The sequence below is a fragment of the Gekko japonicus genome, unplaced genomic scaffold (assembly GCF_001447785.1).
Source record: "Gekko japonicus isolate JY-2015 unplaced genomic scaffold, Gekko_japonicus_V1.1 scaffold1480, whole genome shotgun sequence".
In the NCBI taxonomy this organism is placed as follows: Eukaryota; Metazoa; Chordata; class Lepidosauria; order Squamata; family Gekkonidae; genus Gekko; species Gekko japonicus.
The window spans coordinates 71,994-95,493 of record NW_015170930.1 but is presented as its reverse complement, the minus strand read 5'-3'; the positions used below and the strand labels follow the sequence as shown (position 1 = coordinate 95,493).

General features: G+C 46.6%; 1 protein-coding gene across 1 annotated transcript in view; it reads left to right on the top strand.

Annotated features, from left to right (window-relative positions):
- The first annotated feature begins 4,087 nt into the window (after nucleotides 1-4,087).
- The window catches only part of VIPR2 (vasoactive intestinal peptide receptor 2), a 66,813-nt gene continuing 47,400 nt past the window's right edge, over nucleotides 4,088-23,500 (top strand). The window contains exons 1-2 of the mRNA XM_015418828.1: nucleotides 4,088-4,452; nucleotides 19,889-19,991. Coding sequence (XP_015274314.1) covers nucleotides 4,402-4,452; nucleotides 19,889-19,991 — 154 coding nt within the window. The 5' untranslated portion in view covers nucleotides 4,088-4,401. The remainder of the gene's footprint in view (nucleotides 4,453-19,888; nucleotides 19,992-23,500) is intronic.

Genomic DNA, 23,500 nt, shown 5'->3' with positions numbered 1-23,500 from the left:
TCGAGATAAGAGATTTATGCCTCTCTTTGCTCTCCAATGGTGATCCAAACAGCTCACAATGTTGTTCTCCTTACCTCTGTTTTATCTTCATCACAACAACCCATGAGGTAGGCTAGGCTGAGAGACAGTGACGAGACCAAAGTCACCCAGGAAGCTTCCATGGTAGAGCGGGGATTTAACCTTGGTCCCCCCCAGATCCTAGGCCAACACTTGAATCGCCATACCACTCTGGCTGTGCAGCAGAAAGACACAGACAGGAACTGAGGCAGAGGGAGCAATATCTGGCCACTCCATATCAGAAAGGAGGAGGAGGAGGAGGAGGTTGTATTTATACCCTGCCCTTCACTACCTGAAGGAGTCTCAGAGCGGCTTACAGTCTCCTTCTCCTCCCCACAACAGACACCTCCTGTGAGGTAGGTGCGGCTGAGAGAGCTCTTTCGAGAACTGCTTGTGAGAGAACAGCTCTGAAACAACTTGTGACTGACCCAAGGTCACACCAGCAGCTGCATGTGGAGGACAGGGGAATCAAACCCGGTTCTCCCAGATTAGAGTCCACACTCCTAACCACCACATTCAACTGGTTCATATAGATGCAGAAAATGGGGCAGGAAGAAAGCAACCACAGGATTAGAGCACGTTCTCTAAAAGAAGGGTGAATCCTTCTTCTCTAAAAGAAGAGTGCCAAAGTATCTGGGCAGGACTTGTTAGTGGTTTACTTTAAGACATCTAAAGGGAAGCCATATAAGAGATTTACAAAATTGTGCATTTGGAGAAAGCAAACAGAAATATTTTTTACTCTTTCTCTCTTTCATAATACTGGAATTCAGAGTCACCCTTTGAAACAGATTAGTAGTCGTTTCAGGACAGACAAAACAAAGTACTTTTTCATACAATATGTAATTAACTTGTCAAAATCACAAAGATTTTTGTGGCATATTAAAGACTAACAAATGTACTGTGGTGTGAGCCAGAGCCGGCTCTGACAGACGCATTCATTTATTCCAGCATAAGCTTTTGCAAACTGATAGATGTATGGGAGCCTTCCCGACCTCCTCAGGCAGGCCAGTCCACAGGGGGGTGGGGGGGGTGGAGCCAAGCACCACACAGAATGCGTGCGAACGGGCTGATCACACTTGTATACAGTGCAGGGTGGCATCTTCACAAAGTTTTGTTCAAATGAGTCATCAGGAATGACTCTTGTGGTGGCCAGAAAAAATGAACCACAGACAATGAAAAAGGTGATTCCTGATGGTGCCTTTCAGCATTCAAGGCGCGTTTCTCTTTTTCTTCCCCCTCTGGCAAAAGTCCCAAGAAGCATAGTCATCCCATTACTAAATCACAAGGAGGACAACGGCTGGGATTCCAGAGCCAGATTTACACACAAGCTACGTAGCTACAGTTTAGGACGATGAGTGGCCTCCAAACCCAAAAATGTACTGATGCTTTTTTTGGTAATACTGTGGGGTCTGTTAAACTTGACATAACTTCGGGCAGGGTTGCCCAACATGGCACTCCCAAGCACCTGCTGTGTGCTTTGGCCTAACACGGCACCCCCAAGCTCTTGCCATGTGCTTCAGGAAAGCAGACGAAAGGCAGAACCCCGGGTTGCCAATCTCCAGGTGGAGAGATCCATAGGAATTCCAACTGATCTCCAGGGGACAGAGACCAGTTCCCGGGGGGGGGGGATGTCTGCCTTGGAGAGCGGACTATGTGGCATCATATCCTGGTGAAATCCCTCCCCAATGCCTGGCCTCCCAAGCGATGCTCCCTCTGAGCTGTGGAGTCTTGTCAGCAAAAATTCTACTTTGTGAGCTTCTGGCATTAAAGTTTTGCGCGAGCGATTTGGATACTGCATAAATTAGTTTGCTCTGGAGCCATCCTTCTTGCGCTAAGACAAAAATGTGTGAGCCGGAGGCTAAAAAACTGTGAGCTCACTCACACTAACTCAGCTTAGAGGGAACGCTGCTCCCAAGGCTCCATCCCTAATCTCCAGGTATTTCTGAACCTGGAGCTAGCAACCTTGTGACTGGCTGTCTTCATACAAAGAAAGGAGCTTCACTTGGGTCCTCCCCACTGCTCACTGCAGAAGGATCCAGGATTCTATAAGCAGGACCCACAGATCAGCTGTGAGGTGCTGGGTGGGAAGGGAACGTCACAGTAGCAGAGCACCCTTACCTCACCAGTTGTCTTTTCTGTATGTTTATATTCTCCCTCCCCTTTTTTCTTGGGTGTGTCTGTGTGCTTGGCTCCACCCTCTGTGGCAGCCATTTTGTAGTAGCACCAGGGGTCATTTCGTAGAAAAAGAGGTGCAGGAGCTCATTAGCATAACTCATTAGCATAACTTATTTGCATATGCCACACCCCCTGACATCACCGGAAGTGTGTCAGAAGGCAACGCCCACTGCTCAGGCTCCATTGGACTGTTTCGGATTGCTAGCTATTGGGGGGGCGGGAACGTGCAGATCTGTCCTCACAGAGGAGGGAGAGCTTGTACCTGAATAAAACTTGGTCTTAAAGGTGCCACTGGACTGTTTTGGACTGGGGGGCCGGGGGGGGGGGCTCTGCAGCTTACCTGACTGCTTCTTGCTCTGACTGAGGGCTGCTGGGAGCAGGGGGTGGGGCTTGTTGAATGTGCCCACCCCCTGGGCGCTCCTACAGGAAATGACCCCTGAGTAGGACCCACCACCCTGCCTCAAACTGGCTGGGGATGCTTGGTTTAGGATCTTAATCAGGCCTCATGTGATCCACTCTTTCTCCTCAAAGACCTCCATTTAGTGACTGGTGTTTAATAGTGTACCCTCAAACACCAGAGAAGAAGCATAAAGCACACAGATGCAGATATTTGAATCGGTGCGGGTTTTCCCCCCTGTTTTCCGGGACAGTTACTTCTACAATCAACTTTAAAAAATTAGCTCTTTAAAAATAGATGATTCCTTCATTAGTTTTCAATCTGGCAAATGTGGCATGTGATTTGGCGCTTGGATGCGTTCCAGCTTTTGGTCTTTAATGAGTGCCCAAAGGTGAAACTTCACAAAGCACCTCACTGTGGCATGAGAAGCAATTATAATCTTTGCTGGGCAATCAGCACACAAAGGAAAAAGTGAGCGCCACATCATGGACAGAAAATCACACTGCTCTGAAAGGACAGAAGGAAAGCGATCTATATCTGCACAGATGTTATATATGCCCTCTATTTTATTATTATTTAATTTATATTGCATTCGGTCCTGGTGTTTAATGCAATTGTCGGCAAGAACCTGCAATTGTCTTTGCACATATCTGGGTGGGATTCTCAGGAACACAGTGGAACTTACTTTCAAGTAAACATGCATAAGGCCTGGGAATGTGTGCTCAGCCCTGTGGCAAGGGAAAGGGTGGTCCAATACATGGACTTACTTGAAGAACTGGGAAGACCAGCCCTCCTGATTCCAATGTGGCAAAGAAGAATAAACTCAACTTTCAGGCCACTGTAAAAGTACACAAATATCCAGCATAGCGAAGAACAGTGAAACAATCATAAAAAAAAAGACTGAGTCCAGTGGCACTTTTAAGACCAATAAAGTTTAATTTTGGGTATGAGCTTTCAAGCTTACACCCAGAATTAAACTTTGTTGGTCTTAAAGGTGCCACTAGACTTAAATTTTGTTCTGATGCTTCAGGCCACCATGGCTACCAGTCTAAATCTAAATTTAAAACAATTACCATTAAACACATGGGTTCACGACGTCGGTCCTCCAAGCTGCTCAGCGTGGGGGTTACCTTATTTGAGTCTCACAACAACCCTGTGAGGTAGGTCATTAAGGCTGAGAATCGTCCGGGGCCACCTGGGAAGCTTTTATTGCTGAACCAGGAGTCTTCCTGATCCCATCTCTACTTTTTTAAAAAAACAACCATTGGACAACACTGTACCTCAGTGTTTGGGAACGCTGCACCTGCTGCACTTCTCACTGTCACGCATGCGTCCCAAACCCAAGCGCGTGGAAAGCGGCCACTAATTGGAGTGCGCCCCAGAGAAGGAGGGGCGGCAGGAAGCCGGCGGTGGAGAGGCGGAGTTCGGGGCTCGCTGTACAGTAGCGGGCGAGCCAGCGCGCCGGACTAGCGCTACCACGGGCTGGAACGCGTCGTAGGCAGCAGCCGTTGCCGGTTGACATCTGACCGGAGAGCCAAGTTTCTGGGACTGGAGCCTGGGCGCAGGGCCGGCGGGAGTGGCCCACGTGTGCGCCGCCACCGCCCCGGGAGAGAAGCGCGAGCGCGCTGGAGAGGGGAAGGGGGCTCCCCGCCGCGCCCTCCTTATGTTTCTGCGGTGGGACCGTCTCTGCAGCGTAGGCAGTCCCCAGAGGAGCCCGCCGCCTCCCCCGGCCCTGGGTAGCTGATCCCGCTGCTCCTTGGCTCTCGGCTGGGATGCAAAACTTCGCGCTTTTTCTCCTCTCCGCCGGCTGGACTTTGGGGCTGGTGAGTAGCTCTTGCGAAGCGGAGAAGGGTGGGATCCCTGGGAGCCCAGCCCCTGCAAGACCCGGGGAAAGAATCGTTCCTGAGCCATGCTCCCTCTAAGCCGTGGAGTCCTGGGAGCAAAAATTCTACTTTGTGAGCTGCTGGCATTAAAGTTGTGAGCGAGCGATTTGGCTACTGCATCAATTAGGTTGCGCTGGAGCCATCCATCCTGAGCGAAGACAAAAATGTGTGAGCTGGAGGCTAAAAAACTATGAGCTTAGCCCACGCTAACTCAGCTTAGAGGGAACACTGCTCCTGAGCATGTACAAACTACGGTTCCTTCCGTTATCCCCCCCCAGGCTCCCGCCTGGTTTATTTTAGTGCTCGTTGTGCAAGTAGGTCAGACCCCAGCAGCTTGCATGAAACATGAGGGCTCCTTTATCTGAGCAACCCTCACCCCTCGATTTTCTCCTCTGGTCAGTATTTTTTGACCATGATCCCACTAGAAATTGGTAACATTTCGGATGGTTTTGTGGTGGAGGGGGAATGGAGGGGTGCCCCCGATAAAGAGCAAGCCCCGTGAAAGATGTGTGCCATGGAAACTTGCTGGGAGACCTTGGGCCAGTCATAAGCTACCTCACAGGGTCGTTGTGAGGATAGAATGGAGGAGGTGAGAATGGTGTGAGCTGCTTTGAGTCCCCATTGGGGGAGAAAGATGGGGTACAAATGAAGTAAATAAATAATAATGGGAGCTCTGTGGAAAGCGTACCAGCAACAGCCATTCTTCTAGGACTCTCTGTACAACCCCAGAACTGGTTGCCCCAAAAGTTGGTAAGTGAAGCACCATGTGCCAAAGGAAGCATCATGTACTTGGTGCTAACTTTGAAATCAGTACTGTCTCTGGTTCCATATTCACAGTTGCTCACATGAATTGTGTATGAGTTTTCATTGAATCATTTTGTAATTTTAAGTGTTCTAAATCATCCAGGCGTTTTAATGGTTTTATGCTTGCTGCCTTGGGCACCCTGGTCAGGTGGGAAGGCTTCATAAGAATATTTTAAATGAATAAAATAAGCAATTAATCAGAATTGCACTTTTCACCCATAGCTATGCCTTAAGAGTGTGGCGAAAGATAATCTCTTCTTTAATTATCCTGATTGTCAGCATGGTAATGGTTAAGATGTTGCGGGGTAACTAGTTCTAAACAGCTTGTTTGTGAAACCTGGGCATTTTGTGGGAGGGAAAGTGGACGCTGGTAAATTTTTACTTGGGAGACAGGTAAGGAACCCTATGACTGGAAAATCACATACTTGAAAGCAAGAGAAGGAAGAGTTTGACATGTTTCCCTGCACTATAGGATTTGTTAGTGACAGGTGTGAAGTATTGAGTGTGACATCCCAAATATCTCTGAGATATTACCCACTTCATAAATCTCTAGATCATGGTGTAATCTGCTGGGTTGGGTCAGTCCCAAACAGACAACATTAATCAACGATATGTTACTCTGTAAGCAAAACTGGTTGCTTCCCAGTGCCCTTGATGCTGTTCACCCAGACTGACTGTCTAGATACTGCATTTTTAAAATTTATTTATTATTACATTACAGTATTTATTACTATTTTATCTCACACTTCTTTCAAGGCGCTCAGGGTAGCATATTAATAGGGTTTCCCAACTGTCTGGGGGGGGGGAATGTCTTGTCCCTTTAGTAGTGTCTTAATGAGGTGCTATTTATGCCATGAAAAGCTTCAACTGCCCATTTCCACATATGTGCCTCTGTTAAAGGGACAGGACAGTTTTCTTCAGGCTTGTTAGCAACTCTAACAAGCCCTTCTTGTGTTTGACCCACACAAACAACCCTGTGAGATGCACCAGATTGAACGTAAGTGATGGGCCCAAGATTACCAGCGATCAGTTATAGCTGAGTGGGGATTGGATTGAATCTGTCTCTCCTAGGTCCAGATACGGCAGTTAACACAGTCTCCAAAGCTAAATTGTACTAAGGATGAATTGGCCAGGGCATACATCAAACTGCTTTTCCTACTCAAAATCAAGATAATGAAAGAATAGTTTTTAAAAAGTGGACTTTTTCCCCCAACTCTTTTGTTGTGCTTTTGCAGCTGGAGTGAATATTCAGAGTAATTTTGAATAGGAAACCAAGGTGTGATCATTTGTCTGGATCAAATACTCCAGGATCAAAAGGTGTGAGTTTGTGTGTGAGCTCTTGGCAAGAACTCTAGGCTGAAGGCTACACTAGGGAGACAGTTGTGTGTATTCTTCACGGTGAGATGCATACACCTTCTCCTCTGTATCAAGTGAAGCAAAACAGAGTTAAAGTGCTCAAAGTATTTACTGCGACGAGCTGTGGTTTTAAGCAAAACTGGGCTGAACTGATTTACGTGTATATTGCTTGGAGTAAAAGAGCGCTTAAGCATTCAGGTGGGAGTATAGTAGATCCACTTTTAGCATTGCAGTTGTATATTTGTAGTTCGACAGTATGCGCTGGGACATGCACAATGACTGACAACATGGCCCACTGTGCATTCCATAGGAGATCTGTTCTCAGGGTGTTCTTTAAATCTTTTAAAAAAGCTGTGCGGCCGCTACTATCCGTCTCCCCCGTGCAGCATTTTTCTCCAACAGGAAAGCCTCCTCCTGGAGGCAGTGTGCCAGGGTGAGAAAGAAGACAGGTATAATATGGGAATTCTGTAGCGCAGGGAAGTTCAGCATTCAAGACACACACCTGGCAGCGCTTCCGGGACATCCAGAGCTGATGTCATGCCTCTTGGATCAGCATCCTTGCCAGCTTTAGATGTGTTTGCAAACTTGCACCTGAAGCAGAAAAACCACAGTGATATTGACACCTACCAAACCCAACTGGAGCTTCTGAAAGAAATGACGGGGAGATGGAGATCAAAAGCAGGCATACAATGCCTCTTTGGAATCGGTTGCGTAGAGTAACTGCTTTGTGATTCTTCGTGATAAAGCTGGTATAGCCCTCTCATGACCTTGGTGGTCTGACAGATCTTTCTGCTTGTGACACATTTTCAAAGTATGAGTTGGAGGACTGGTGGTGGAGGAAGTGCCTTCAGGTTGCAGCCAACTTACGATGTTTCAAGGCGAGAGGTGGACAGAGGAGCGTTGCTCTTGCCTTCCTCTGCCAAGGTCTGACGTGATTGGGCTAGCCTGGGCCATCTGGGTCAGGTGACTTGCCTGTACTGACCGTGTAAACTCTGAAGTTATGTCTTTCCCGCAAAAGTGTGCTGTCTGGATAGTGGCTACTTATGGCATGTTATTCAGTTATTTATTATTTATTACATTTTTATCCTGCTCTAGGGAGCTCAAGGCCAGGCCAGTTTGGCCAGTGGTCCTGGAGGTTTTTTGCCATCTTCTGGGCATGGAGCAGGGGTTGTGTGTGGTGGTGGTGGGGGTTGGACTAGATGACCCTGGAAGTCCCTTCCAACTCTATGAGTCTAGGTGGCGTATGTCATCCTCACAACAACCATTTAAAAACTTTAGGCTTAGGCTGGGAGAAAGTGACCGGCCTCAGGCCTCCCAGCAAGCTTCATGGCAGAATACAGGCTTGACCCTTTCCCTTCCAGATCTCAGTCTTAATAGTTTAAACTGGTCACATTTTCCATTGTGGCAACAGCAGCCCAGAGGAGCGATTGGGAGACTAGGATATTAAGCAAGAGGAAGAGGTGAGCTTTGAGGTGGGGAGACAGCAGCTGTCTATAGGTGTTCTGAGGGGGCGTTCCTAGCATATTGGCAGTGAGGGAAAATGCATAGAACAGGCTACTTTGGGGGTGTGAAGGTTGAAGAGCAAGGTACATAAGCAGGACTCTAAGGAGAGACGATAAGGTTGGGCAAGACTGTGGCCAGCTTTGACAATAAGGACTTTCTGGTGGATGTAGGGCCTCCAGTAAGCCTGGAGAAAATGCCATGTACCTTTTTGTTCATAAGTGCCGTCAAGTTGGAATCGTACAGTCGTCCCAGCAAGGGGTTTTCAGGGCAAGGGAGAAGCTGAGGTGGCTTCCCCTTGCCTTCCTCTGCATAGTCTTCCTTGGTGGTCTCTCATCCCAGTAATGACCCTGTGTAGCTTCCAAGACCTGATGAGATCGGGCTGTACCATGCTACCTTTCCTCCCTGGTGTGTCTCTAAGAGGGCCTTAATGTGTGCTGATTGACAACTGGAGGTTTTCATCACACAGAGTTAAAAGCATCCCATTTAGCATCTATTAAAGGAACAGGGCATCTTTTCTCTCCAGGCAGTTAGCCACCCTGGCTGGATGTGGTAAGGAATGGAACGCCATTTCAAGGGATGTCAGGGGCCAATCAAAAGGGACACTGGTGATCGGTGGTCGGAGTTCTTGTCCCTTCTAAATTTCCATTTGTAGCGGCTCTGTGGGACTCAATTCAGGATAGAATCATGATGACGCTGGGGAATATGTTTTTAAAAACCTTTTTCCTGTTCTGTTTTTTTTTTTTAAATAAAATTCCCCTGCTGCTAATTGCTTAGTAGAGGAAATGGAAGTCACCCATATGTCTTTTGGGGGGGAACTATCATCTTCTAGGGGTTGGGTGGAATTTTCAATGGGGGAATTTTACAGGGGAAGAAGGTCCCAGTTGAAGTCCACTTGATCATCTGCAGCCGCTGTTAACGGATTCTGGAGGGTCTGTCATGGATCTCCAACTTCTCCTCTCGTTGACCTCTTTGGAAGCATGTGCCTCTTTTGGGAACATTGTCGCATGCGATACTCAAAAGCGCTTTTGAGCTTCTCTCATGCTATTAGTAACCTGCGTGGGTGTGGACAACGTAGTGTAGAAAAGTGATTTTCCAGTCAAAGGCATATTCTGGCCAATGCAGCCGTTACAATTTTGTTACGCCCTTGGCAGTTTAAGCCTCTCGTGTTAGGGAATCCTGGTGCAGGCTGAGCCCTAAATACCCTCTACGGACGCCTGGCTGTTTCTTTGCAGACCTCTAAATGGTTTGCAAGAACTTCTTTGCTAGATTCCCCCTCCTTCTCTCCTGTATTTCCTCTGAGACTGCATTCAAACATCTTATCAAGCTGACTTTTTCTGAATGTGCACAAATCTGCCATGCTCATGCACGTGTGTTAGCTTCACTCCTCTTTCTCCCCCTCCCTTTCTGCTTGGAGTGCAGCGAAGGAACCCTGGTTTAAAACTAGTTCTGGTTACCCGTGGTGTACCAATAGAGGTTGCATGGATGAACCTCGAGTTCATTCTCCCCCTGCCCCCAACCTGGCTTCTAAGCCTGATTAAACCCTGTTTTGAACCCCAGTTTGGGGGAGAGGTAATGTTTAATCTGTACGCTTGCATTCATTAGACACAGATTATCAGTTTTCAACCAGGATTCCTTCAAAACCATTCTGCGTGGGAAGCAAAGCACACACGTGGCGATGGGGCAGGTTTGTTCATGTTCAGACTTAATGTCAGCTTGATGTGATGTATAAATGCATCTTAAGGAGCTCTGGGCTGTGTACACGATTCTCTGCACAACAGCCTTGTAAGGTATTTTGCACTGACAGAGAGTAATTAGTCTAAGGTCATTGACAGTACAATCCTGTGCAAAGTGACTCTACTCTAAGCCTTTTGAAATCAGTGGGTTTAGCCTGAAGTAACTCTGAAGCCAGCAGGAAAGAGGAGGACCCGACATGATATGGATTGACTCAGTTGAGGGAGCCACGAGGGCCCCTCCGTTTGCAAGACCTGAGCCAGGCTGTTGGCCACGGGGGGCATTTTGGAGGTCATTAATTCATAGGGTTGCTATACGTCGGAAGTGACTTGATGGCACTTCACACACACACACACACACACACACACACACACACACCTGTGCTTCGGAGTGAGCTTGGTGGCTGAGTGGAGATTTAAAGCCAGGTTCTTTCTAGTCCTACTCTAGTGCTCTAACCCCTAAACCACACTACCTTTCCTCACCAACCATTTCTGTTACCTGAAGTGCTCTTCCCGTTATTTTTGCCTAATCTTTAAAAATTAATTTGTTTCTGGTCTTTCCTGTATTTGTCTTCTTTGTTATGGAATCCTTTTAAATATTTGAGAACTGCTTGCAAGACCTTCCATTATCTTCTTCTCCGTACGCTACAAGCCCCTTCTGCTTTTCTCGTGCCTTCTAGGTTTTTCACCGTGCGGGTACCTGTCCTTTTGCCATCTTTCTCCCATTTGGACTCCCAGGTGATGTTTCGTACCTAAGCTGTTTTGCTAAGCCCTGTCAGACAGGTTTAAAGCTGCATTATAACCCTCTTCTTTCTTAGGAGCTCACTGAATGCAGATTGCAGCCAATCAGAGTCCTCATTCAGGCCGTGGCTTCTGGGGAGGGCAGGGTGTGTGGGGGGGGTAAGCCTTTCCAAAACCTTAATTGAAATGTACCTCTCTGGACCTTGTCAAGTCAAAGGGAGGGTGCCTGAGTTCTTATTGTCTGCCTTCCCAGGGCTACTAATGGCTTGTTGGGTGTGTTGATGGTGGTTTTGATTGGTGAAACCATGTGGTGAAACTCCTTTCATCCCCACTCCTTGAGCCAAACCAGGAGCCCACTCCTTGTTTGGTATCTGAAGAAGAAGAGATTGGATTTATACCCCGCCCTTCACTTGGAGTCTCAGAGCGGCTTACAAACTCCTTTCCCTTCCCCTCCCCACAACAGACACCCTGTGAGGCGGGTGGGGCTGAGAGAGCTTTGACATAAACTGCTCTTTCAGGAACAGCTGTGCCAGAGCTTGTGACTGACCCAAGGTCACATCAGCAGGTGCAAGTGGAGGAGTGGGGAATCCAACCCGGTTCTCCCAGATTAGAGTCCGTGCACTTAACCACTACACCAAACTGGCTACACCAAACTGGCTTTGTTGGTCTTACAGGTGCCATTGGACCTTCGGTCTGCTTGTTTAAAATGCTGGTCGGATCATGTCTCAACAGAGTCTTGTCAAGTTACACCAGCTGAGTTTCAGGGAAGTGCCAAGGATGAAAACATGCTCCCTTTTTCTCTGGGCAAAATCTAGAATAAAGAACAGCATTTTTATTATATCCTAATATAATTGTTTTAATAAAAAGAACAGCATCACACCAAGGCTTACAAAATTTGTGTTTGGGTATGAACTTTCATGAGTCACTGCTTACTTCTTCAGATATCAGAAGGTATCTGAAGAAGTGAGCAGTGACTCACGAAAGCTCATACCCCTACCACAGATTTTGTTAGTCTTTAAGGCGCCACTGGACTCTTGCTCTTTTCTGCTGCTACTGACAGACTAACACGGCTACCCATCTTGATCTAACACCAAGGCTTGTATCGTACCACTCTGCTCAGGAGAGCTTGAATCTTTCCTTCTTTGTGCCTCTTCCTTCAGAGGGAGGGTCCTTGGGACGGAGTTCAGAACTGCACTTGTAGGACTGAAGCCACTTTGTTTGTCAGTAAACTGATGAACAGCCCTCAAAATGTAAATTGTGAATGCAAAGACTTTTCCTTGGTTACGATAGAGCAGGGACTGACCAAAATTCCTTGTGGAATGCGCACCTGGGTCTACTTTGCCACATCTAACACATGGGTGAAATGTCCCAAGGCCTTAATTTATTGGTAGCTGAGGGCTAGGAGAAGAAGCATTTTTTTCTCCTTATTGAAGGGAATGTTCCATGGTAGTTTTAGATGTCCCTGGGTGTGCCAAACAGTGTGCTAAGATTTAGGAGTGTGGAACTGGACATTGTGGATTACTTTGGTGATTTATTATGTTGCTGGATGGTAGTCCATAGAACAAGATTCAGATAATTTTTTGCGCCATCCGCACAACAGAATGGGCCTTCAACAAAAAGACACTGACCAGAAGGTTTCTGTTTCTTTTAAACTTTCTACCCTGGAGAATCCAGGAGACCATCATTCAACATGGGAAACACAGGGCACGCACGCAGATGATTTCAGCCCAGTCTCTGGCACTCCCGTTGAAGTATCCCAGATAGCAAGGCTGGAAAAGACTTTGTGCCTGGACCTTTGGGCAGCCAAGTATTGTACTGGGCTAGACAGACCAATGATAGACTACCATAGAAGACAGATCCTTACTTACTTTAATCATCATATGGTTGTCTCTGAACAAGGGAATGGGGTAGACCACTATCCCTCATGTTCTTTTGTGTTTCTATGGAATAATGAAGGTGTTGGTTTATATTTAGACACTGCTTTTCTTCCCTCTGGGAACTCAGAACAGCTTAGAACATTCTTCCTGTCTCCATTTGATCTTCATGACAACAACCCTGTAAGAGGTACGTTGGGCTCGGAGAAAGCAGCCGGCCCAAGCTCACCCAGTAAGCTTCCCATAGGCAGAGTGGGGATTCAAATGTTCAGTCTCCCTGCTTGTAATCGTTATAATTCCAGCTACTACCGCCCAAGATGGCTCTCAACTTTTGTTTGGGCGACCAGTAGCTCAGTCTTGCAAGGAAACTTCTCTCTTAGTACCCATGTCCTGTAAAGTGGAGATAATAATCTGGATGCAACATAGAGGGCTTTAGCGTATTTACAGCAAAACAACGTGTAAAATTATGCATGCTGATTAGTGCTATATAAGCATTCAGTGTTGTTAATTTTTTGTAAAGCTTCCCCATCTGCCCACCTGCAAGAGGTTTCCACTTACCAACCAGATTAGCAGCTGTTTTAAAACTTTTAATGTTCGTTATAAGCACTTCAATCCTATGAGTAGCTGTGACTGTAGCATTCATCCGGGAATTGGGGCTATGTCACGCAATGCCTCGTATTGCTTGCAGTTCCACTTAACTGCTTTATTGCCTTGCCTGGTTCCAAGGTGGTTGAAATGACCATGCAGATGAATCATTACTACCAAATCTTGTTGCACAAAAGAGCTGGGCGCACAGTGCCAGTACAAAATTACAGCTCATGCTGTTGCTCTGGCAGTTCCTTTGCTGCACATAGTAGGATCCTGTTTGGGTCCAGTGGCAACTTTAAGACCAACAAAGTTTAATTCTGGGTATAAGCTTTCTTTGATGAAGTGTGCATGCACACGAAAGCTTATACCCAGAATTAAACTTTGTTGGTCTTAAAGGTGCCACTGGACACAAACTTTGCTCTGTTGCTTCAGACCAACACAGCTATCCACCTGAATATTAGGATCTTGTGTGTTTATTTGCCATCTTAACAGCCTACAGGATCAGGCCTTCTTGTACTTACAAGTAGTTCATGCGAATTATGGAATAGTTGTTTCACGGATTGAGTGGAGATATACAAGAGGATCTGTGGCTTGTTCACCGCCCTGTCAGAAACCATTTATTATTAGCCAAACTTGCTAAATGGTGCGTGTCAGAACTTTGGGATTCCTGCCAAATTGCTTCCTCTTGTATCTTTCCAAGTTACTTTTTATTAATCGCGAACCTTAATGACTGCAATTCATCTAATTGTGTGTAACGGTATGTAGCACTGATCTGTATCTCCCACTTAACTGAAACAGTCTTTTCACCATGGCAAATCCCAGACATGCAAGATGGTGAATGTCCTCTTCGGGGTCTGGCATGAGATCCCTTGGCACCTTAAGGCCCTCTGTTTCTTTGCAAGCACATGGATGTTCGGCTGGTTCACTTGTTAGAATGTGAGCCCTCTCACACAATGTGATGTGCAAGGAACATTCAGAAGAAGAGTCATGAACATCTTCTTGTTTTTTGGCCACAGCTTTGAGATGTATCGTTTTAAAAAAACTCCTATTTTTACTAAAAATATTGTTGATTACATTGGGATTTGTGGTTCGCTGGTGCTACACATAACTGCATCTGTATCTAGCTCCATTATCAGCAATACGTATAGGAGGTGGGATATGTATATGAATTCCGTCAAGTTGCAGCCAACTTATGGTGACCCCAGCAAGAGGCCTTCAAGGCAAATGAGAAGCAGAGGTGGTTTACTGTTGCCTTCCTCTGCAGAGTCTTCCTTGGTGGCCTCCCATCCAAGTACCAACCCTGCCTTCCCTCCCAGGAGGTGGAATAGCCATTGGAAATTTATGAGCGAAGAAGCACACGCAGGGTGGTAAGGTGTTCTGAGGACCTGTATTTGTTGTAGTCAGTCTTCCTATAGTGGTCAAGTTGTTTTGTTTTGTTCTGTTTTTCCCTGGCAGGGTAATTTGCCAAGGCTTGTGGATCTAGAGGTATGATTTTGTGTGTGTGTGTGGGGGGGAAATATCCCTGGTTCATATCTTCCAGCAGATCCAGCAAGTGAGTAAAAAGAGGATGTCTTTATAGGGATTTTTTTTAGAGAGAAAGCCACAGATTAGTGGCAGAAGGCATGCTTTACAGGTAGAGGGACAGACGCTTCTGACTGATATTTCACAGCGTGTTGTGGGGGAGTGCACATATGTCCCCAGTCCTCTGTCATGTGTATTATTTGGATGACTGTACTGGGGTTGCCAGATCCTCTCATCACTCCGGCAGGGGGATTTGGGGGGCATTCTGGGATGTCCCCAATGTGATGATGTCACCAGGAAGTGATGTCATTGTGCCTGGGGTATCATGGAGGGATGCTCTGGTTTAAGGGCAAAACTCTATGGTAAAACTGGCTTAAAAGTAAGACACAGGGAGGGGGAAACAAACGTGACCCAAAAACTGGAATCAAGAACCACAAGGGTAAGAAAGAAGTCTAATAAAGGGCCAGTATTAAAAACCTAGTTTAAACTTATAATATACAAAAATACATGTATGTATTAGAAAGGCAGTTAAAAACAAATAAAGGCCCAATGAAAGCCTTGTTGAAAAGTTGTATTACCCCCTGTGTTCAGGCCACTTGAACTTTTCAGCGAGGCTTTCATTGGGCCCTTATTTGTTTTTAACTGCCTTTCTAATAAATACATGTATTTTTGCATATTATAAGTTTAAACTAGGTTTTTAATATTGGCCCTTTGTTAGACTTCTTTCTTACCCTTGTGGTTCTTGATTTAAAACCGGCTTAAAACCATAGAGTTGTGCCCTTAAACCAGAGCATCCCCGCGTGACGTCCCTGGCATGATGATGTCACTTCTGGGTGGCGCCATCACATTGGGGAAGTCACGTGGGAATGTGGCTGTATGGGGGCGGGGAGAAGCCCCAAAAACGGCAAGAACCCCCGTCCTGACCTGGGGACTGGCAAGCCTAGCCTGTACACGCAACAGCCCAATTCTAGCAATCTTTGCCTATGCCCCTGATTTTTTTCTTCCTGAGGAAAAAGAACTGTATGAATCAGGCCATCCTATGCGCAGGGCTGAGCACCGAGCACCTGTGTTAGATGCATGTGGCGGAGAATCACCCTGACTGATATCCTACATAATAGGGATTGTTCACATGACCAAATCAGTATTAGGCTTACTAGAGCTCTGCAGCAGTGATGTGCTGGCTACCAAATGGGCCCCAACCCACGGGTCTGTCTCCCCATTCAGCGTGCCACTGCAAAGGTGAGCTCCCTTGCAAGTTGGAAGCAATAGGACAATTGCTTCTGCATTTGCTGATATCTTCAGAGATCTGGTCACAATAACAGTGATCATACCTCCTCTTGTGGATTTTAGGGTTCCGACTCTTGTTCTTTGTTAATAGCAGCCTGGCACACAGGAATCGCTGTATGTGGAATTTTTCCCCAGCACCTCCTCACCCTGTCAGGAAAACACTGAGTGCAGAATATTGGCGCAAAGGCAAGGGTATAAATTCTCTGAATAAAATGAGTGATGAGTCTTGTCTTATTTATGAATGAGGCAGCTGTTTCTTTCATTGTTTATTTACTCTGTTTTATTTGAATCCTGCCAATGGAGTGAGGTTCCCAAAACGATGACTTTAACCCTTCTAAAAAAATCTCACAATTTAAAAATGAGACCTAGAAGAGCAGTGGACCCAGGAGGACAGAGGGGAAGAGAAGAGAACAGAGACTTGAACTAAAACTTTAAAAAGAGTATACCAGCCAGTCTCCCTGGATGGCCCAGGCTAGTCCAGTTGCATCAGATCTTGAAAGCTAAGCTGGGAGACCACCAAGGAATTTCAGGGTCACTATGCAGAGACAGGCAGTGACAAACCACCTCTGTTCATCTCTTGCCTGACGTCGACTGCAACTTGACGGCACTTTATACACACACAAGAACGTGAGAACATAAGAGGAGCCAATGTTGGATCAGGCCAATGGCCTATCCAGTCCAATACTCTGTGTCACACTGTGGCCAAAAATACCAGGTGCCATCAGGAGATCCACCACATACACAGTCTCCCACAGATGGGGAAGTATTTCCTCAGAACAAAGGAGCGGGAGCAGCAGACCAGGTAACTTTTGGTGCTTGTGTGCTGGGGCTGTCTGTCTCTTGGACGACAGTTTCAGAGGGCAGACCTGTTGGTCTGCAAGAGAACAGCTAGATATGAGTCCAGTAGCACCTTAGAGACCAACAAGAATTCTTTTGGTCATAAGCCAGGGGTGTCAAATATAAGGCCCGGGGGCTGGAACCAGCCCATCCAGGGCTCTTATGCTGTCCGCAAGCAACTAGTGGAAGGCAGGGAACAGGAGACTGCTGGGGGGAGTGGGGGGAGCCAGCCTGATTGTGGCTTCAGCATGGCGGAACAACCTCGTCTGCCGCAGTCAAGCAGTGTGGGAGCATCTGCCCAGTGCTGCACCGCTGGCTCCCCAGTCTGCCCATGTGGGTTTCCTTTGCACCCCCGTCCCAGCCTATGAGGTCTTGCAGTGAGGATACACCAACTTGGAGCTTACCAGCTGCTGTCCTTTATTCAGTTTATATCTCTGGTACCTGGCGTTACATTTATGGCACACGTGGCCCAGCCCGACAAGGTGACATCTATGTCAGATCCAGCCCTCGTAACGAATGAGTCCGACACCCCTGTTAAAAGCATTCGAGCGTCAGAGCTCCCTGTGGTACGGATGGAGCCGGTGTACAACATGGGGGGGGGACTCTTACATCACTCTTCTTGTTCCTGCTAAACGATAATAATGTGAACCTTCACCTCCTGTTAAAGTCAGAGTTGGCAACCGTTACTGCGATGCCTCAAGCCGTGAACCAGCCCTGGCCCCTCTGTGGGGCTAGAACCAGCCCATCCAGGGCTCTTATGCGGCCTGCAAGCAACTAGTGGAAGGCAGGGAACAGGAGACTGCTGGGGGGAGTGTCAGTTCCAGCCCTCATAACAAAAGAGCGACACCCCTGTTAAAAGCTTTCGAGCGTCAGAGCTCCCTGTGGTACGGATGGAGCCGGTGTACAACATGGGGAGGGGGGGACTCCTACATCACTCTTCTTGTTCCTGCTAAACGATAATAATGTGAACCTTCACCTCCCGTTAAAGTCAGAGTTGGCAACTGTTACTGCGATGCTGTGAACCAGCCCTGCCCCCTCTGTCATCCGCTTCCAAATGTCAGAAGGAAAGGAACGTCCCACTTGGAAAAGGGCTTCCCATTCAAATAAGTGGGAATAAATACCAAACTGATTAACAAATGCTGAGCACTTTAGCAACAAAGTAGTCCTGGGTGTGAAGTGCTTAAGAACCAGCATTGTGCAGTGGGCAGGACGTTGGGTTAAGACTTTGGAGATGTTCGTAGTTCCCCCACTTTCCTCTGCAACGCCATGATCAAGTCTTACGAGGCACACAACATGGGGAGCAACTGCCATGTTTTGTGTCTCCCAGAGAACCTTGCAGTGGTGAACGCAGCAGAGGATCTTGGGACGGCCACAGCAAATGGCCCCAAGGAGGCCTTTCTTGGACAAATCAGGGAGTGCCAACAGTTTGGCAGCAATTAAGCCACGCCTCTTCTCGTCTTGTCTTTTACGTGATATGCAGTCACTGACCATTAACACAATTTGAACATAAAGTGCCCTGTGACAGTTTGGAGCCTCCAAATCTTCCCGTTCTCTCCAAAGTTCTCGCTGAATACATGACTCAGCTTCATGTCTCCAGCTTTGTAATCCTGAATTATAATTAAGAACTTCCCTTCCTGTTCCCCTTCCCTGGTGCTATCTAGTCAGTTCTGTACTTTTCTCCAGATAAGCTGCCCAACTCAAGTATCCGGTTATCTTCTGTTGTAATCAGCATTGTGCAGTGGGCAGGACGTTGGGTTAAGACTTTGGAGATGTTCGTAGTTCCCCCACTTTCCTCTGCAACGCCATGATCAAGTCTTACGAGGCACACAACATGGGGAGCAACTGCCATGTTTTGTGTCTCCCAGAGAACCTTGCAGTGGTGAACGCAGCAGAGGATCTTGGGACGGCCACAGCAAATGGCTCCAAGGAGGCCTTTCTTGGACAAATCAGGGAGTGCCAACAGTTTGGCAGCAATTAAGCCACGCCTCTTCCCGTATTGTCTTTTACATGATATGCAGTCACTGACCATTAACACAATTTGAACGTAAAGTGCCCTGTGACAGTTTGGAGCCTCCAAATCTTCCCATTCTCCCCAAAGCTCTCACTGAATACATGAATCAGCTTCATGTCTCCAGCTTTGTAATCCTGAATTATAATTAAGAACTTCCCTTCCTGTTCCCCTTCCCTGGTGCTATCTAGTCAGTTCTGTACTTTTCTCCAGATAAGCTGCCCAACTCAAGTATCCGGTTATCTTCTGTTGTAATCGTTTGTTTCTTGAAAAGAACCCATTTTATGCTGTGGGCCAAAAAACAGTATAACTGCCCAGGCTTTAGAGCCAGTAATTAGAGTCTGATCCTGGATACCAACAGAACTGCAACAGACTCCCAACACATACACTGGATCCCTCCTCCTTCCATCTTATTTCTTCACAGAATAGGACAAGTAATCGTTTCTATCCCTTTTGATTTATCCCCCCCCCCCATTTCCCAAACTTTTAGCTCAAGGAGTAATTCCTGCTCCAGTTTGAAGTAGCTCTGCTGAATATTTGGTGGTTGTTATTGCTGTATTAATTAGGATAGGGAATGTGTCTGTGTTTTGATTTAGTACTGCTTAGGGTTACCTACCCACCCACAGTATTATACCAAGTCCCTGAATAAGCTCTGTATTCCTTTTAAAATCGGGTCTCTGTCACCCTTTTCCTACTGAAAACTTGCTACAGCCACCTCTTTAGGTAAAAGATCTCAGTTTTCTGGGCCTGACACACACACGCAAAGCTAACTCCCCATGTTGATCTGAAAGTAATATTCACGTGGTTGTGGGGGTTTGGTAACAGAGACGCATGTTCAGACCACACAGCCTTAAAGCTCGCTGGGTGACCTTGGACCGGTCACATGCTCTCAGCACAACCTGCATCACAGGGTTGTTGTAAAGATCAAATGGAGGAAGAACTTTATGTGCTGCTTGGAGGAAATGTGGAATAAATGTGTCATGATGCTTTACAGAGTCCTTCAGAGTTTTTGAAACATTTAGTTTTATGACCGTAGTTAAAAAAAAGAATTAGGTTTTGTAATTGGAAGTTGCATCCTTTGCCGTCAAGCCTACGTTTTAAGACCAGATCCTTTGTTGATTTAACAGGTAAATGGTATTCACCCGGAATGCAGACTTCAGCTGGAAATCCACGAAGAGGAAATGAAGTGCAAGGAAATGATAAAGAGTTCTAGGAGAGCGGATTTTAAAGGTAAGGAGACAGTCTGTGGTACGGAAAACAATTAGCAATGGCTCACACTTCCATGTACACTGCTTGATTGATTAGCACTTAATGGCAGGATGTGTGCCATTTTTGTCATCCCTTGCCCTGCTGCCTTACCAGAATATCTGCCGAAGCACCCTTCATGACACATTCCCAGATATTTCAAGTAACATTTGAGGGGGATAACGACCCTTCCTTGTCAGAGCTTTCCCCCCCCATCTCCTTCTTATTTACATTCAACTCTATTTCCTCCTCCCCCTTTCCCCAAAACAGGAGTAAGCTACAAGAGACCAACAAATGAAGCACAGTATAGTGTAAAAGGGTTCTTTTCTCACACAAAGCCTTCATGAGTTAGGGCTTTCTCCTCCTTTCCGTATGAAGGAAGAGAATGCATACTGAGGGTGCTGTCCGTGTGTACCTTTCCTTGGAAGGGGGGTGAAAATTCACAGCACATATTTAATAGGAAGTAAGTCCTGCTATGTTCAGTATTAACTGGATAAATGTGTCTAGGATTGCCACTTGCGTTTGGTTGTGGTTTGGCTATAATGTTAATGGCCTTTGGAGGCATGTGTTGTCAGGGCTGATAGTGTGTGTTCCAGCCAGAACCGCTTCCCACGCATATTTGATTCCACCTTGAGGCCCTAACAGATGTATATGAAATTGTCGCTACCTGTGCGATTTTATTGTTTTAATGATTTTAATGTGACTATTGTAATGAGTCGAACTCAATTTCTTGTGATCCACCCTGAGCCCGCTTTTATTTTGGGGTTTTTTTTAAAAAAAACCCTCAAAATAAATAAATATTTTAAGTCTGTTTTCACCCTCGATCCTACTGAACCTGATGGGATTTAATATTGCATAGGCTCATTGGTGGAATTTCATCATAGTTCTGGAGTGGAATTCAAGAACATTACAGGCTGAACTCTTTGTTCTTCAACATTTATTGGACAAGAATCTTAAATTCTATTGCTAAATTCTCTCGTGTTCATCAGGACTGAGGGTGAAAACAGACATAATGTCTAAGCCAGCTAACACGTCAAGAGAGCTGCAGGGAATGGGGTACATGCGGGACACTTAACCATAGTGCTTGGTGACTTTCTAAAGTGATTCACTTGGTCCCATCACTTTTACAAGAACAGTAGCCAAAAGCGTGTTGTAACCCCGACTCATGCATCCACCCCATTTAGAGACAAACTGTACTTAGCGAGCATGTTTGTGTAATGGAAACCTGATGGCCTTTTCTTTTTGAAAAACTGAAAAAGCTGTTTAGGGATGAGACGTTTAGGAACAGAGAAACTATAGGGGAGGGTCTGTTGACCACCTCCCCTCTGCTGTTTCTCTGCTTCCAGTAATCTCCTCCCGAAGTGGCTTTTGTTGTTTAAAAAAGGCCATTAGGGCATCGTTATCATACAGTTTGTAGTTTGACTCCCAATCTTGGGCTGTCTTCGGATCTCAGAAAAACCAATTAAAGCAGGTTTCCCAGTGTTGTGCACGAGCGTGGCTTGTTTGCAGTGCTCTCACCCTCCGCTCCTCCTCCTCTCGTCGTTCTCCTTGCAGAACTTGATGAGGCACTGTGGTCTGAGCATGCTACAGTTTGCCTTGGTGTTCAAAGGCTGGCGCTTTGGAGGATCCGTGAGCCAGATGGGGAGAAAATGAACTCCCACTTTCTGACCTCTGGGCAAATTAGAATGTGAGCCAACCAGGAACAGGGGAGTGCCTAGGCCCCGCGAACCAGCTGTGTTTGTGCTGAAACACCGCAACGAAATCTGAATGCAGCCTTGGCTATATTGCGGGCTGGTGTCACCCTCTCATTCTGGTTATCGTTTTTCCAGTTGTGAGCAGCAGTTGAAAAAAAAATGATTTGGTACATTATGGAGAGGAAGAAAAACTGTTTCCTCCCGCTTTCCTTTTCTGTCTCCACTTCTAAAATATTTTTTTCCAGGTTGGCTTTAAATGCAAGACTATCAGAAAGCAAACAGAGAATGGTGACATTTTCCACAAGTCTGTGCCTTCACCAAGGCCATCTGCTCCCTGAGCAAATAAGCAATCTTTCAGTCTTTGCGGCGGGAAACACCTCTCCCCCCAATGTACAATAATAGCGGGTTGGTAGCAGTGAATTAAATTGTGGGTGGAAGCTATGAGTCAGAACGAAAAAAGAACACTTTGTAGGATTTATTTATTTTTTTTAATTGGCAAGGATATCTCTGTTTGGCCAGGATTATGTACAGTTAATAGGAAGGCCGCAGCGGGGAGCCACTCCAGGTCTGGAAGATCCTTGCAATGACAGAGAAGTATGGAGAAGGCTGAACTCTTCTCATTCTGTGCTGGATGAATGGCTGAGCCTTCTATCACCCAAGAGTGATTAACACATGGAATTCATTGCCGCAGGATGTGGTGGCGGCTACAAGCATGGACGGCTTCAAAAGGGAATTAGATAAGCATATGGAGCAGAGGTCCATCAGTGGCTATTAGCCACAAGGTACAGATAGGGGCTCTGGGGCAAGTGATGCTCTGTCTTCTTGGTGCTGGGGGGGGGTCAACAGTGGGAGGGCTTCTAATGTCCTGGCCCCACTGGTGGACCTCCTGATGGCACCTGGTATTTTTGACCACTGTGTGACAGAGTGTTGGACTAGATGGGCCTTTGGCCTGATCCAACATTGGCGCCTCTTATGTTCTTATGTTCTATTGGAAGACCTGGGTCGAAGTGCCACCATTTCCTGACTCCAGGAATCGTACCGTGTTAAATCCTGCGACTGTATGGCTTTGCATGGTTTCTTCTCCGTTACTTTTTATCCTTCTTCCAGGTGGCCCATGTGGTTTCCCTCTTCCCCCATTTTAGACTCACAACAAGCCAGTGCAGCGAGTTAGGCTCAGTATTGATTGATTGATTGATCCAATTGGTCCAGTGTCCCCCAACAGCTGCACGAGGATTTTAACCTCAGTTTCCCCAGTGTTCGTCTGTCACTGTGACCACTACACCACCACAGTGGCTGTAGGGCTACTGCATTCCTTCTCAGCCTGTAAATGCATTAAGTCAGGGCTTCCCCAGTCTTTTTGAGGCTGCCGGGCATCTTTGGAATTCTGACATAGAGTGGTGGGCGCGGCCTCAGAACAGCTGCCATAAAATGGTTGCTGCAGGTGGAGGAGTCACCCACAAAATGGCTGCTATCACTTACTTTTAGTCAGACAGTGAAGATCCTTGTGTTGTGGTGACAGCTGCTGCCAAAGCAACGTTTTAAAAAGTCATCACAGCCAATTAAATCTCCAGTGACCAATCAGAAGCCATGCAGGCAAAAGCCTCACCTTTCCCTGCCCACTTGGCGGGCACCAGGAAAGGTGTCAGAGGGCGCCGTAGTATCCACAGACACTGGGTTGGGGACCCCTACATTAAGTTATCAAGGGGTTTACAAAGACATGAAACAATGCCCTGAATTTGTACCTACTTCTGTAGAGTCAATGAAGAGTCTTGTGTGCAGTTTTCTTTTAAACAATCAGCA